Source organism: Cydia strobilella, chromosome 8 (genome assembly GCF_947568885.1).
Source record: "Cydia strobilella chromosome 8, ilCydStro3.1, whole genome shotgun sequence".
NCBI lineage: Eukaryota > Metazoa > Arthropoda > Insecta > Lepidoptera > Tortricidae > Cydia > Cydia strobilella.
This window is the reverse complement of record NC_086048.1, coordinates 6,604,615-6,617,254: the sequence shown is the minus strand read 5'-3', so window position 1 is coordinate 6,617,254 and position 12,640 is coordinate 6,604,615. Positions and strand designations below refer to the sequence as shown.

General features: G+C 39.7%; 2 protein-coding genes across 5 annotated transcripts in view; both read left to right on the top strand.

The window, feature by feature from the left end:
- The window catches only part of LOC134743532 (serine protease nudel), a 335,679-nt gene that overhangs the window by 93,344 nt on the left and 229,695 nt on the right, over window positions 1-12,640 (top strand). The window lies entirely within an intron of this gene.
- Window positions 1-12,640, top strand: part of LOC134743534 (protein jim lovell-like) — a 73,890-nt gene that overhangs the window by 32,384 nt on the left and 28,866 nt on the right. For all 4 annotated transcript variants that reach the window (XM_063677025.1, XM_063677026.1, XM_063677024.1 and 1 more), the window contains exon 2: window positions 8,274-8,434. In XM_063677025.1, the coding sequence (XP_063533095.1) occupies window positions 8,294-8,434 (141 nt within the window). In that variant the 5' untranslated portion in view covers window positions 8,274-8,293. The remainder of the gene's footprint in view (window positions 1-8,273; window positions 8,435-12,640) is intronic.

Genomic DNA, 12,640 nt, shown 5'->3' with positions numbered 1-12,640 from the left:
AACTGGATTAGGCATGAGTGGTGGGGGGAACTGTCAGAACGGGATAGTCTTATGTATCTCAGTAGGAGTAGCAGAGAAAGCGGTTATTATTGTTAGTCCTTGTTACAGTCTCACATTTTTTTTAAATTATTTATTCTTAATTGTATTGCAGTCATGTTCATAATACATTAGGTGTTATAGTTTGAGGATGGTAGGTACATGACACCCTGTAAGGGCACACAATTTTTCTTAAGTCTAAGTAATTACATGCATCTCATACAAATAGCAATTAAATCTATATTTATAATTTTATATTTTATCGACGTTTATGCAACGTTAAATGTCAAGTTCGTTTAGAAAATGAGTAAAGTAATAAAATAATGATGCTACATATTAAATGTTGAATGTCCAGGTTAATTTATAAATAGATTTAAATAATGTGAACCAATATGGTTAATATTAATTAACTATATGTCATTTTAGAGAATGCATGAATGTCAATAAATGTTTACAATAATATTTCAATAAAATTTATATAATTCAATTTGGGTAAGTACATAGCATTATTCCAGTGTTTAGTCATGTAGAAATTCGTCTATTGTGTAATATGCTTTCTCTAGAAGAAGCTTTTCAAGCGTATTTTTAAACAGTTTATCGTTCGGTTCCTGTTTTATACTGTCGGGGAGTTTATTCGTGATTATAATACATAGATAATAAGGTCCCTTTTTGCACATAGCTAACTTGGTATTTGGTATGGCTAACTGATTCTTAGACCTACTATTAGTTTTACCGTCTTCTTTTGGTTTTAAACAATTCCGAGTGGTTTCTAACAAAAAGTGCACACTACAGTAATATATATACACGGTAAGGTAAGTAGTCTATGTTTTACGAATTAAGGGCGACTGCTGTTTGGTATTTCTTCTGCATTATGAACAAATCATTTGCGTCACTGCTTGGGTACCACAAGACCACACCATACCGGAGCTACGCGTACGCATATGCAAAATACGCTGTTAGCGCAGTTTCGAAATTTGTGTTTCTCTTTAGAATATTTAGCGCATAGACAAACCGTGATAATTTAGTTTTTACATTTTGAATATGACTTTTCCAGTTAACGCTAGTATCGATCGTTATCCCTAGTAGTTTAAATTCACTAACTTCTTCAATAGACTGACCGTTTATTTCTAGTTTAATTTCCAAGGGTTGTTTCTGAGTTGGTCTAAATTGAATGATATTAGTTTTTTTGAAATTTATCTGTAAATTATGGTCGGTAACCCAATTAGTGACGCCTTCAAGAGTTTTCCGTATGCGGTCGGTACATTCCCTGCTATTTGTAGTATTTAAAAGTAGTGACACGACATCGGCGAACATAATACATGTTGTGTCTATTGTTTTTGGTAGGTCATTAATATATGCAATAAATAACAGACAAGAGATTACTGATCCTTGAGGGACAGAGCAAGTAGTTCGACGTATTTCCGATTTTACTGGTTTAATTTCGTTCGATTCTCTGTGGTAGTGTTCGATCTGCACTTGTTGGTATCGGTTTTGCACTCCTCCCCGCCTACTTTACTCCCCTCCCTATGTTTGTATGGTTTATGGTGGGCTACAAATCTACTCGACCAATCATATTGTCGCATTGCGTATGTTCTGTCCCTCACGGGCGCACGCGGTAGGCCACTTCTATAGGATCCTACCTTGTATGGGATTCCCTGACTCTGCGCGTAGCAGATTTTAAATATGATAAAAAATATAACCATAGGGGCTATCCTCCCGGTGATGAATGAGTGGGTGGACAGGAGGAGGGGGGCCCTGACCTATAGGTTGACGCAGGTAGTGTCCGGACACGGCTGTTTCGGACACTACCTGTTTAGAATTAAGAGGGAGCCGCGGCCCCAGTGACACGAATGTAGCGCGGTGGACGACACGGCCCAGCATACTGGAAGAGTGCAATCGCTGGGCCGTGGAAAGAGCTGCCCTCAGGGCGGCAACAGGGGTGGTGGACCTGTCGCTGCACAGCATCATAGCGGCGATGCTGAGCAGCGATAGGAATTCGGAAGAAGTGGCTTCCTTCTGCGAACAAGTTATGTTGCAGAAGGAGGAGGCGGAGAGGGGGCGCGAAGCTGATCCTGACGCGCTGCCTCTCCGACGCAGGCGGCGGGGTCGAGGGCGAAGAAAGTATGTTCGCCTCGACCCCTAGTGGGGCCAGCGGGTGCGGGTGCGGGCGGGGTCCAGCGTTTCTGACCCCCCCCCCATTGTGCGGGTGTCCTGGCGCCATGCCGGGGCTTTCGGGGAGCGCCATGGTGGAGTGTATTCGATCCCATGGCGCCCTCACAAACGGCAAAGAGGATATGAAACGCCGGAGTGGTTTTAGTGCGTAGGGCCAGGTTCTCCCTCCCCTCTCGCCAGTTGAGAGGGGACAGGAGCGGCGAGTCCCACATACCCCCCCATCAATGGCCTTCTCGGCCGGGGGGACGGTGCGTAACACAGCATTCGCCCACTCCGTTAACAAAAAAAAAGTTGTGGCCCGTTGGTATAATACTGCCCGACACGTGTATGTTATCAGAGTGATAAACCAACAAATTATACAAAAAAATAAAAACAAACCGGCCAAGGCCAAGGTTTCCGTACATTACACAATTTTTAACAATGCTTTTTTTTATGGAAACGTGAGTGAATTGTCTTTAAAAAACCCGTAGGGGTCAGATCAAAAACTAAGTAATTAAGTCCGACTCACGCTTGACTGTACATTTCTAATAGGTTTTCTTGTCATCTACAAGTAGGTTAACAACTATTTTGTGTATTTTTTTTTCAAAATTTTAGACCCAGTAGTTTTGAAGATACAACCATCCCCTCCGATAGTAATTTTTTGCCTATTTTCTTGAATAACTTCTAAACTGTTTATTCTAAAATTATAAAATAAATATATTTTAGATACTCACAATAAGCTCTTTCATTTGATATATAACACAATATAGTTTGAAAAACTATTTTTAATCTTCTCATTTGCCCCCCAAAAATGGCTCCCATGTATAAGATTAATTTGTTTACGTTACATTTATATCTTTGGGTTACAAACTCCAAATTTCAACTTAATTGGTCCAGTAGTTTCGGAGAAAATGCACTGTGACAGACGGACAGACAGACAGACGCACGAGTGATCCCTATAAGGGTTCCGTTTTTTCCTTTTGAGGTACGGACCCTTAAAAACTTAAGTTTTAATCAAAACAATATCCTATCTTAGTTCTTATTAAGCCGGCTGATAAAATCGTAATGATGACATTATTATAACAATAGATAAGTCAGTGATGATTACTGCGCGTGTAAAATAGGCCTCTGGAAGCTGATAACGGATACACGTGCGTACGCTGTATGTACTTAAATATGTAAATATAGTTTCTATAGCCGGTGATGTTTCGCACAACGGAAAGAGAATTATGAGCGTATGAACTACGAACTTTTATGGCGTTCTGGCTTAACTTAGCCGTTAGTCACGACGCAGTGCGATCTTAGTTTTGATGTAGCGTATGTGAAGGGAAAAACCAGTCTCATTACATAATTATTATCTACTTAGATATTATTCCGTAGGTCTTAGGATGTTATAGCTAACAATTTGGGCCCTTATGGTTTGTGAACAAAGCAAATTGTACAATTTGGGAAGGAATTCAGTCCTAAATGCAATAATATACCTATTTAACTAACATAGATGACCAAGATATTCAAATTCAAACCTTTGAAACCTTCTCGCAATTAATACGTCATTGGCATCATATTGATTTGAAAAGTAAAATTATTGACACTGTGAAAACGTTCTATGGTGGATCACATATTAGTTTGTTCGAAACCTTCACATTTACAATCGCCATCAGATACATGAGAGCGGCCTAGGTGCTCACTAATATTTGAGCACGCCTGTATTGTCAAGGCGCTAGAGTGCGTGTTCAGATATTTTTCAGCAACTCGGTCGCTCCGGTATATGTGATGGCGATTGTAAATGTGAAGGTATTTTACAGACATGGTTTTTTATCGCTTGAAGGTGCCTTTCCGTCTTATCTAAATACGATTAAAACCAAATTTGTGATAAATAAAAAAGTGCATTGGATTGTAATCTACGATTGGTTAAGTTATCCGCCTCAATTTGATAACTATAAGTGTTTTAACAATAAGGAAGATATTGATAGTTTCCGTGTGAATGAAGGAGGTACCTAAAACCAAAAGTTGCTAAGTACTTATGTAGGTGCATTTAAAAGAAAAAAGCTTGATTACTTAGTACTATACATACATACTACACACACTTGTAACATAGAGTAACAAAAAGTAAATTAAGATACATAACTAATAATCTATTGAAAAAGAATTATTGATTGCGGAAGAGGTTAAGTCTAAGAGAAAACCATGCCTCGCATTTGACAACTTAAAACGTTAGTGACGTCATGTGTCATAGGCCAAAGGAAACAAAAACTACGCGAATGCTATAGCATTCGTGTCCGCGAATGTGTTAAGTAGACGTCGCTGTAATGAACCCGTAGGTATATTAGGCCAGCACCTCACTTCGCTGTATTTGGCAAATAATATTCGTGTTGCATCCCTTTTGTTTTGTATGTCAAAGGAAAAAGATGCAACACGAATATTTCCAAATAAGGCGACGTGTGGTGGTACCAGCATCATACAGTAACTCTAGTTGTCAAAAGTTGACGTTTGACGATTCAGTCACCACATTTTTTTTTATTTTTTTTTATTTTTATGAAATAGGAGGCAAACGAGCAGACGGATCACCTGATGGTAAGCGATTACCGCCGCCCATGGACACCCGCAACACCAGAGGGGTTGTAAGTGCGTTGCCGGCCTTTAAGATGGGAATACGCTCTTTTCTTGAAGGTTTGAAGGTCATATCGGTCCGGAAATACCGCAGGCGACAGTTCATGCCACAGTTTAGCTGTGCGAGGCAGGAAGTTTCTAGAGAAACGCACAGTTGAGGACTGCCAACCATCTAAGTGGTGAGGATGGTAATGTTGTCGCGTAGGGCGATGGCGAAAAGAAGCTGCAGGGATTAATCCGAACAATTCCTCGGAGCACTCCGCGTTATACACGCGATAGAAAATGCAGAGCGAGGCCACATCTCTACGCAGCGCCAAGGAGTCAAGCCGTTCCGAAATACGCTGGCAGTCGACAATTCGAGTCGCTCTTCGCTGGATGCGGTCCAGAGGGAGAAGCTGGTATTGGGGTGCCCCTGCCCATAGATGAGAACAGTATTCCCTGTGTGGGCGAACTTATGGCGCCGTTAGCGCCATCTATTTAGATTTTCAAACTCAGGGGCACAAATCAAAATTTTAGTTAATTTTTAACAAGCAGAAACGTCTGAGATCGATGCTATTAAGCTTAGAATAAATTTAAAAGTGGAAAAATTACTGCCTTGGGTGAGACTTGAACTCACGGCCTCTGGATTAAAATAAAAAAATTTTTTTTTAGTTTTTATGATGAAAATAACCGCTAAACCAGATTATATTTGCAAGGGCCAACTCTGATCAAAACTACTACCTACATTAAATTTGGCTCGATAGAGAATTTAATCACGAAAATATGCCAAATTTAAATTTATTTTCAGTTGTATATCATTATCCTACATACCATATGCTGATGATGCTAAGTAGGTAGGTACATATTATAAAAGATATTGCACAATATTTTACCTAACTACCGTTACCGGTTTAGATTATAGGCGTGTTATGATAAAGATTATATTCTGATAAAATGAGTGACAGAGTTGAACGTTGTAATGGCAGCAATGCGGCAACGATTTTTTTTAGTTGGCCTTAGTACGTTACGTTAGTGTCCCACTGGCTGGTGGGCAAAGGCCTCCCCTCCTTTCCTCCACTCAACCCTGTTATTTGTATTTTCTCGGCAATCCGGATAAAAATGCGTTTAAGTCGTCCCGCCATCTCCTTTTCGTTCTGCCTGCACCCCCGCCTGTACCATCGATGGTGTTCCGTGGGTCCCACTTGGTAACATTTTGGCCCACCTTTCAGGGCAACGCGCGACGATAGCAATGCATTTTGTCAAGGAAATTGACAGAACAACGCACGTTACCCGCTTTAACCTTCAGTGAATCGCGGCATCTGGCCCGTTACCTTTCGTGATATGGGCCTCTAATGTATGAAAATATATTGAGAAGCGGCATAGACGAATATATCGTATTTTAGACTGAAGCTAATTAAGCAATTGAAATGTGCTCATAAGTCATAAGTAAAGAGTATAGAAATAGTTAAACATTTCGTTTTTAGACGGGTCTAACCAGCTTCAACTTGGTTTAAGCTGTCGTTTTAATAAAGAGTTTACGTGGCATCAAACGCACGACGTTATAGCGTAATTTCAGCCCAGCATCAATCGGACATTCTGATCAACGTATTGCCTCAACTTACGGATGTATTCCGATTTGTCCCCGCCAGACGTGACCGCCTCCGTTCATGAGGTGGGGACGAATGGGAATGATTTATATGAAGCGCCTATTCCCATCTGTGCCCGGCGACAAATGGAAATACACCAACTTACGATGCGTTTTAACTGAAAAAAAAAAAGAGCCTTAAGTATTTTGAATTTAAGTTGAACAACACTTTATTAGCCAAACCAAAAGCTTGTCTAGTATGTAAGTGATTGCCGGTCGGTAAAAAACAATCAAACATTGGTTTAGATAGTAATAGAAATAAGGCTAAAAATGTGTCTAACACAAGCGTAAGGTCGATATGTGCGAGGCAAAAACACCCAAAAGCATTTAAAGGATTCAACCATCGCATCTAGATTTAAATAACCAAATTCCAAGAAAACGGGCCTATAGAGACCGTTTTTAAGTTCCACGAACCAATCGAACCCGCCTTCGTTTGCAAGTCAAGGTTACGGGGGGGTAGTCTATTACGGTTTTTAAAAATCTAATCGCTGAATGTCGAAGGATCGCCATGGAAAACCTGTTTGTATGCGATATTCAATCAAAAGTATTTGTTATGGGTCGCGTCTCGTCGCACTTAGGATCTCCTGCGGCAAATGCTTGCCTGCTCTCGATAAGAAACGATAAACTACCAAGATTGTGCGTTATATATTTTCTGTGATTCTTCATAGCGCTTAAACATTGCCGCATAAATTTCGTTGGACTTAAGTCATTTTTTCAACGATTCCAGGTACAATACCGGGGCGCGCAAAGAGCGCGCTGTTTTTTCTACTACTCTACAACTTTAAAAAATTTTTACTTTTTTGTGAATCAACATAGGTAGCTTATTAATTATTGACATATTTATCGTATAACTTTATTACATATACTTTATTAGCTTTAATTACTTAGTTTTACAGCGCATTGGCGCCCTTAGCTGTAATGCTGTAAAATTTTATTTCAATAAATATCAAATATCAAACTTAACTACAAGTGCAAATTTCTTCTAATATATTATGAGGTTGGATCTTCAACGGACTTTACATGTAATTTTTGACAAACTGCTTCCACTTTGTTTGGTTTTCTTTAACCTTCCAGATGGCTACTGGTAGTAAGAACCCTACGATTTATGTACTTGAAATAAATAAATTTCCAGATTGTTAGAAAATCTCTTCTAAAGATAGAAAGATAGAATGTAAGTAGATAAATGTGTTCATTCATAAAATAATGATGTGCAATCCTATTAGATATAATGTTAGATACTTATATTTTATCAATAAAAGATTGATTGACTGAAAAGGCGTGTCTATTAGAAATAATGCAAGCCCTCTATTCCGCCGGTGCGTAATTATTATTGATTTAAATTAGCCAAAATGATTGCATCCACTATTGTTATGCTGATTTTAGAATAGGATCCAAGAGGATTCAACGGAACTTCTCAATTATTACCTACTAACTAACGTAGGTATACAACATTGAGTTCATATTAAAGAGACTCGTTTATTTGGCTCCCGGAATGAATCATTTCCGCAACCGGATTGATAGAAGTATTCGTGACAAATAAATAAAGCAATAAGTTCAAGCGTGCAATGGTACTAAATTAACTTATTATAGGCATTGTGTTAGTCCTACAATCAGATGCCGAAGAGCGTAGATAATAGTATTTAAAGAACTTTGACCTCTTCCTTGGAAAAAGTTAATTAAACAAGACTTGCAAGAATATAGGATTTCGATTTGTGTTGGGGCCTTATTTATTTAGCTCTGGTTGTACATGTGTCGTGTTTTAATAACTAGGTACTAAACAAGTATGTTCTTACGATAACCTAATCTGTGTTGTGCATGTAAATAATGTATGATTTTTCTGTATTGTTTACAGCGGCGGGAGCTAGCTCAGACATGGGAAGTGAGCACTATTGCCTAAGGTGGAACAATCATCAGAGCAACCTGCTGGGAGTTTTCAGCCAGTTGCTTCACGACGAGAGTCTGGTAGACGTCACGCTCGCCTGCTCCGAGGGTGCCTCCATAAGAGCTCACAAGGTAGGCATGTTGAACTTTTGTACTTTTTCGATGGCAGAGTTAGTTCAAATATGGAAATATGGAAAGTGAATCATAATCATAGGGAAGTTAGTATGACGAGCTTCGTATTGCCTGTGCAACCTTTAGAGCAACCTCTTGGGTGTTTAGGCAGTTGCGTAATTTGTTCAGACCAGAGCTCTCGATGTTGCACCCGTGTACATAAGCCCTGTAATTAAGTCCGGCGGTACTTACCTGGCGGGGCGTAAAGCCAGGAAATTAGAAAGGAACAAAATATATGGCGCGCCGCGGAAACTTGTGTCGGAAGATATGGCCGTTGCGCGGGTTTTTACCTTTTATCTCAATTACTCTAAACATATACCTACTTCTGTAAAGTTTGCTTGTCAGATCCCTTGGCTGTATCACTAGCTATTTTAAACTAAAATAATACTTAACTAACTTAGCGGTTACACTCACGTGGTTTTAGTCACTCGCGCGACAGTTAATAAGTAATATGTAAGTACAGTAAGTTAATATGTCTCACGATAGTTTAAATTCGATTAAAATAATACTGCTATATATAAATATTACTAGCAATCAGTTACATTCTTAAGTCGGATAATATAATGAAAAAGCACGAGTGTTATAATATACTGAAAAAGCACGCGTGTTTAATATCTAGAATTATGAGCCAAAAATCGGTGGAATAAAAACGTCGTTTTGAGCAAGTGTGTTGAAATAGTTATTTAGAGGAAATTCGAAACGAGTGGGGATAAATTAAAACACGACCGCAGGGAGTGTTTTAAATCGACACGAGTTGCGAATTACCTATTCGTACGTGTATCGTACAACGTTTTACAGTACATATGGCCCTATAAAACTTTCGACATATGCACGAAAAAAGTAGCACCATATGTTGTCACGTTACTCCCTCCTCCACGTATATTGGAGGAGTGAGTAACGGAGCTGGGAGTGAGGAGGTAGAAAGGAAAGATAGATATAACAGGGGTAGGTTCTTTATTTAACGGCTATAGTCTAAATATGACACGCTAACAGATGGTTTAAATTACAAAAAGAATAAAATAAAGTTTATAGTCGCGCTAATAGCACGTGCAAGGCAGGAGCACGCACACGGATAGGCGCGCTGATAGCACGCGCAAGGTGAGGCGCGCTGGTAGCACGCGCACAGTAAGGCGCGCAGATAGCACGCGCAAAGGTAAGGCGCGCAGATAGCACGCGCAAAGGTGAGGCGTGCTGGCAGCACGCGCACAGTAAGGCGCGCTGGTAGCACGCGCACGGTAAGGCTCGCTGGGTAAGGCGCGCTGATAGCGCGCGCACGGTAAGGCGCGCTGGGTAAGGCGCGCTGATAAGCACGCTCTTCAAAGAGGCGAGGCGCAGTGACAACACGCGCCTGTTGAGGCGAGGCGCGCCGATAGCGGGCGAGGCGCGGTGACAGCACGCGCCTGTTGAGGCGAGGCGCGCCGATAGCGCGCGCCTAGGAGACGAGGCGCTCCGCTAGAGCAACTGCAAAGCACCACCGGACTTGGGTGCGTGCAGAGAGCGCCAGACTTCGCCAGGAACACAGGTAACCTTTTAAGGAGCGCGATCGAGGGTTTCTTGATGGTGCGGGGCCTGGCTTGGCCCCGCACGGACCCTTACAACTGATGTTCCTTTGTTGGGAACTAGAAGCAAACTGAATTCAGATGTCCGCTGGGCCGCTTATATAGCTAGCAATAACATTTTCTAGAATTCTTCTTTACTTCGTTATTAATTTTGAAAATATTTGAAAATATTTGTTCACCAGTAACAATTTTTAGGTAAAATTTAGAACAAACTAATTGAAAACTATACGACCTAAACTTCATGCTAAGGAATTTAGAGTAATTTAATAGTTTGACGGATTATGTCGAAACAAAGAAACAAATATGTCAAGGAAAATTTATAGTGAATTTTAGGTCGATTAGCTTTGAAATTATTATAAAAACATGAAATGATTAGAAAAACAGCAAGGTAAGTTTCAGGAATTATGAAACAGCAAGCGGGGCAGAGGTTTCAGACTTCGCACGCGACAGGAAAGTTCGCGAGAGCTTTAAGCATCTCCGTAACGTTATCCTGTGATTTTCAGGCGCAGATCAAGAAAATAGTAATTTAATTGGAGCCAGGGAATGCAATTTTAAAAGGTTCGATCAATTGGATTCTTACGCTAGAAACCAAAGAAGGGAGGAGTTACAGAGAAGTAATCCAGGCATGCAAGGTAAAACACTACATTACCCCAAAAACCACGGAAAAAAAAACTTTTACGTTAACTTCAACGGGAAAGTTTTTTTTAAATTTTTATTATTATTGTCTAATATACGTAAAAGTAGTGCAAAGTGAGGTGAAGTGCTAAAAAAAAAAAATAGAATTAATTATTAAAGAAGAATTAGTGCAGGGTATGAGATGAAGTGCTAGAATAAAGTTAAACAAAATGAAGTAGGGAATTTCCTGGCCGTTCATACCTCTCTTTCAAAAATCACGCGATTATCCATCTCAGACATGAGTAAGGGGTTGTGGTTCACGTTCGATGACTCACACTCCTAAGGAAAAACTCTCAATGACCTATGGCTTGTTTTTTTTTTTTTTGGGAGTAGTCGGCCGCTCCACTGGAAAAAATGATGAAAAATATATACAATCTAGTCGGTTTAGAGCCGACGAGAGTAAGAAAAATAGAGTTAGTATCTACTTAAGTTGTGGTAGGGGTAGACCTACCACGAGTATTGGGCATAAATAGAATGACCAAGTAGCTTAATATATATATATTTTTTTTTTATATTTTAGATTGGAGAACCGCTCCGGAAGAAGATGCCATGCGAGACATTGAAGTCTAGTCGCAAGCTGAAGCATATTAGATGCCTGGAAATATAAGATAAAAAAAAAAAATAAAAAAAAATAAACCTAAGATGAAGTGATGAATATTAATTTAAATAGGTATTAATAAAAATTAAGTTTTGAAGTCCTTAATGTGCCATTTATTTCTGGACCCATTAGGATCTTCAAGTATATAGACAAGAGGGGAGAGTTTTTGGATAACTCTGCATTTGATATATTTAGGGGCCAGTTTGGCACTAAAATAGTTGCCGGCATTGCTGAGGACGTAATTTTTCCTCCAAATTATATCGCCAACCTCAAATTCCTTAAAGGATTTTCTAAGGTCGTATCTAGTGCTGTTTTTAGAGTGTGCCTTAAATAGGGCGACTTGAACTTTATCGAAAATTGGGGATAAGAGCGCCAGGTTATTGGCATAAATATCTCTAGGAAGGAACACTATTTCGTCAAGATTTTGACAGTGTGAATAAATAGAACCACAAGGAATAGTTTCGCGTCCGAAAACCAAAAATGAAGGCGTGTAGCCAGTTACTAGGTTAGTCGAGTTATTCATAGCAGACTGAATCGTTGGGAGGTGAGTATCCCATGATCTATGATCATCACCAACCAAGGATGCTAGAGCAGTTATTATGGTTCTATTATATCTTTCTGTCGGGTTAACCTGTGGACAGTAAAGGGGATTAAAGTTAGCGAAGGGTATTTTATATTTATTAATTAAGTTGTGGAACTCACGTGAACGGAATTGAGGTCCGTTGTCCATGATTAGCGTTTGTGGGACTCCAAAAACTAGAAACACGAAATTCTCTAGGTAGTAGATTATGTCTGGAGCTCGGGCACGCTTTAAAGGAAAAATTATACTGTATTTAGTAAAATAACAGTTTATGACTAGTATGTATTGATTTCTTTTTCTAGTCATAGGTAAAGGGCCTAGAAGGTCAAGGGATATACATTGGAAGGGTCGTGAACAAATTTTTGGTTTGCCCATAGGACCATAGGGTGAATGATTGGAGTGTTTGTAGGATAGGCATGTTTCACATGTAGATATGAGTCTAGCCACATCTTTAAACATGCCTGTCCAGTAATAGTGTTGTGAAAGTTTCTTGTAAGTCTTGAAGGTTCCCAAGTGAGGTGCCGACGGAAGTCCATGAAATTTTTCAATCAGCGACTTTCTTTCTGCAGGAGGTGGAACTTCTTTCCAAATGAAATCATTCGATAAGGAGTCTTGATTGCACCTCTGACGGAATAACTTGTTGTCTTTGAAGTTGTAGTTTGGATAGCTGTCGGGATTGTTTTGACAATCTGTAACAAGTCTGTTATAAAGTTCTTCGTCGTTGTTTCTATGCTGATTTTCTTGGACTATAGGTG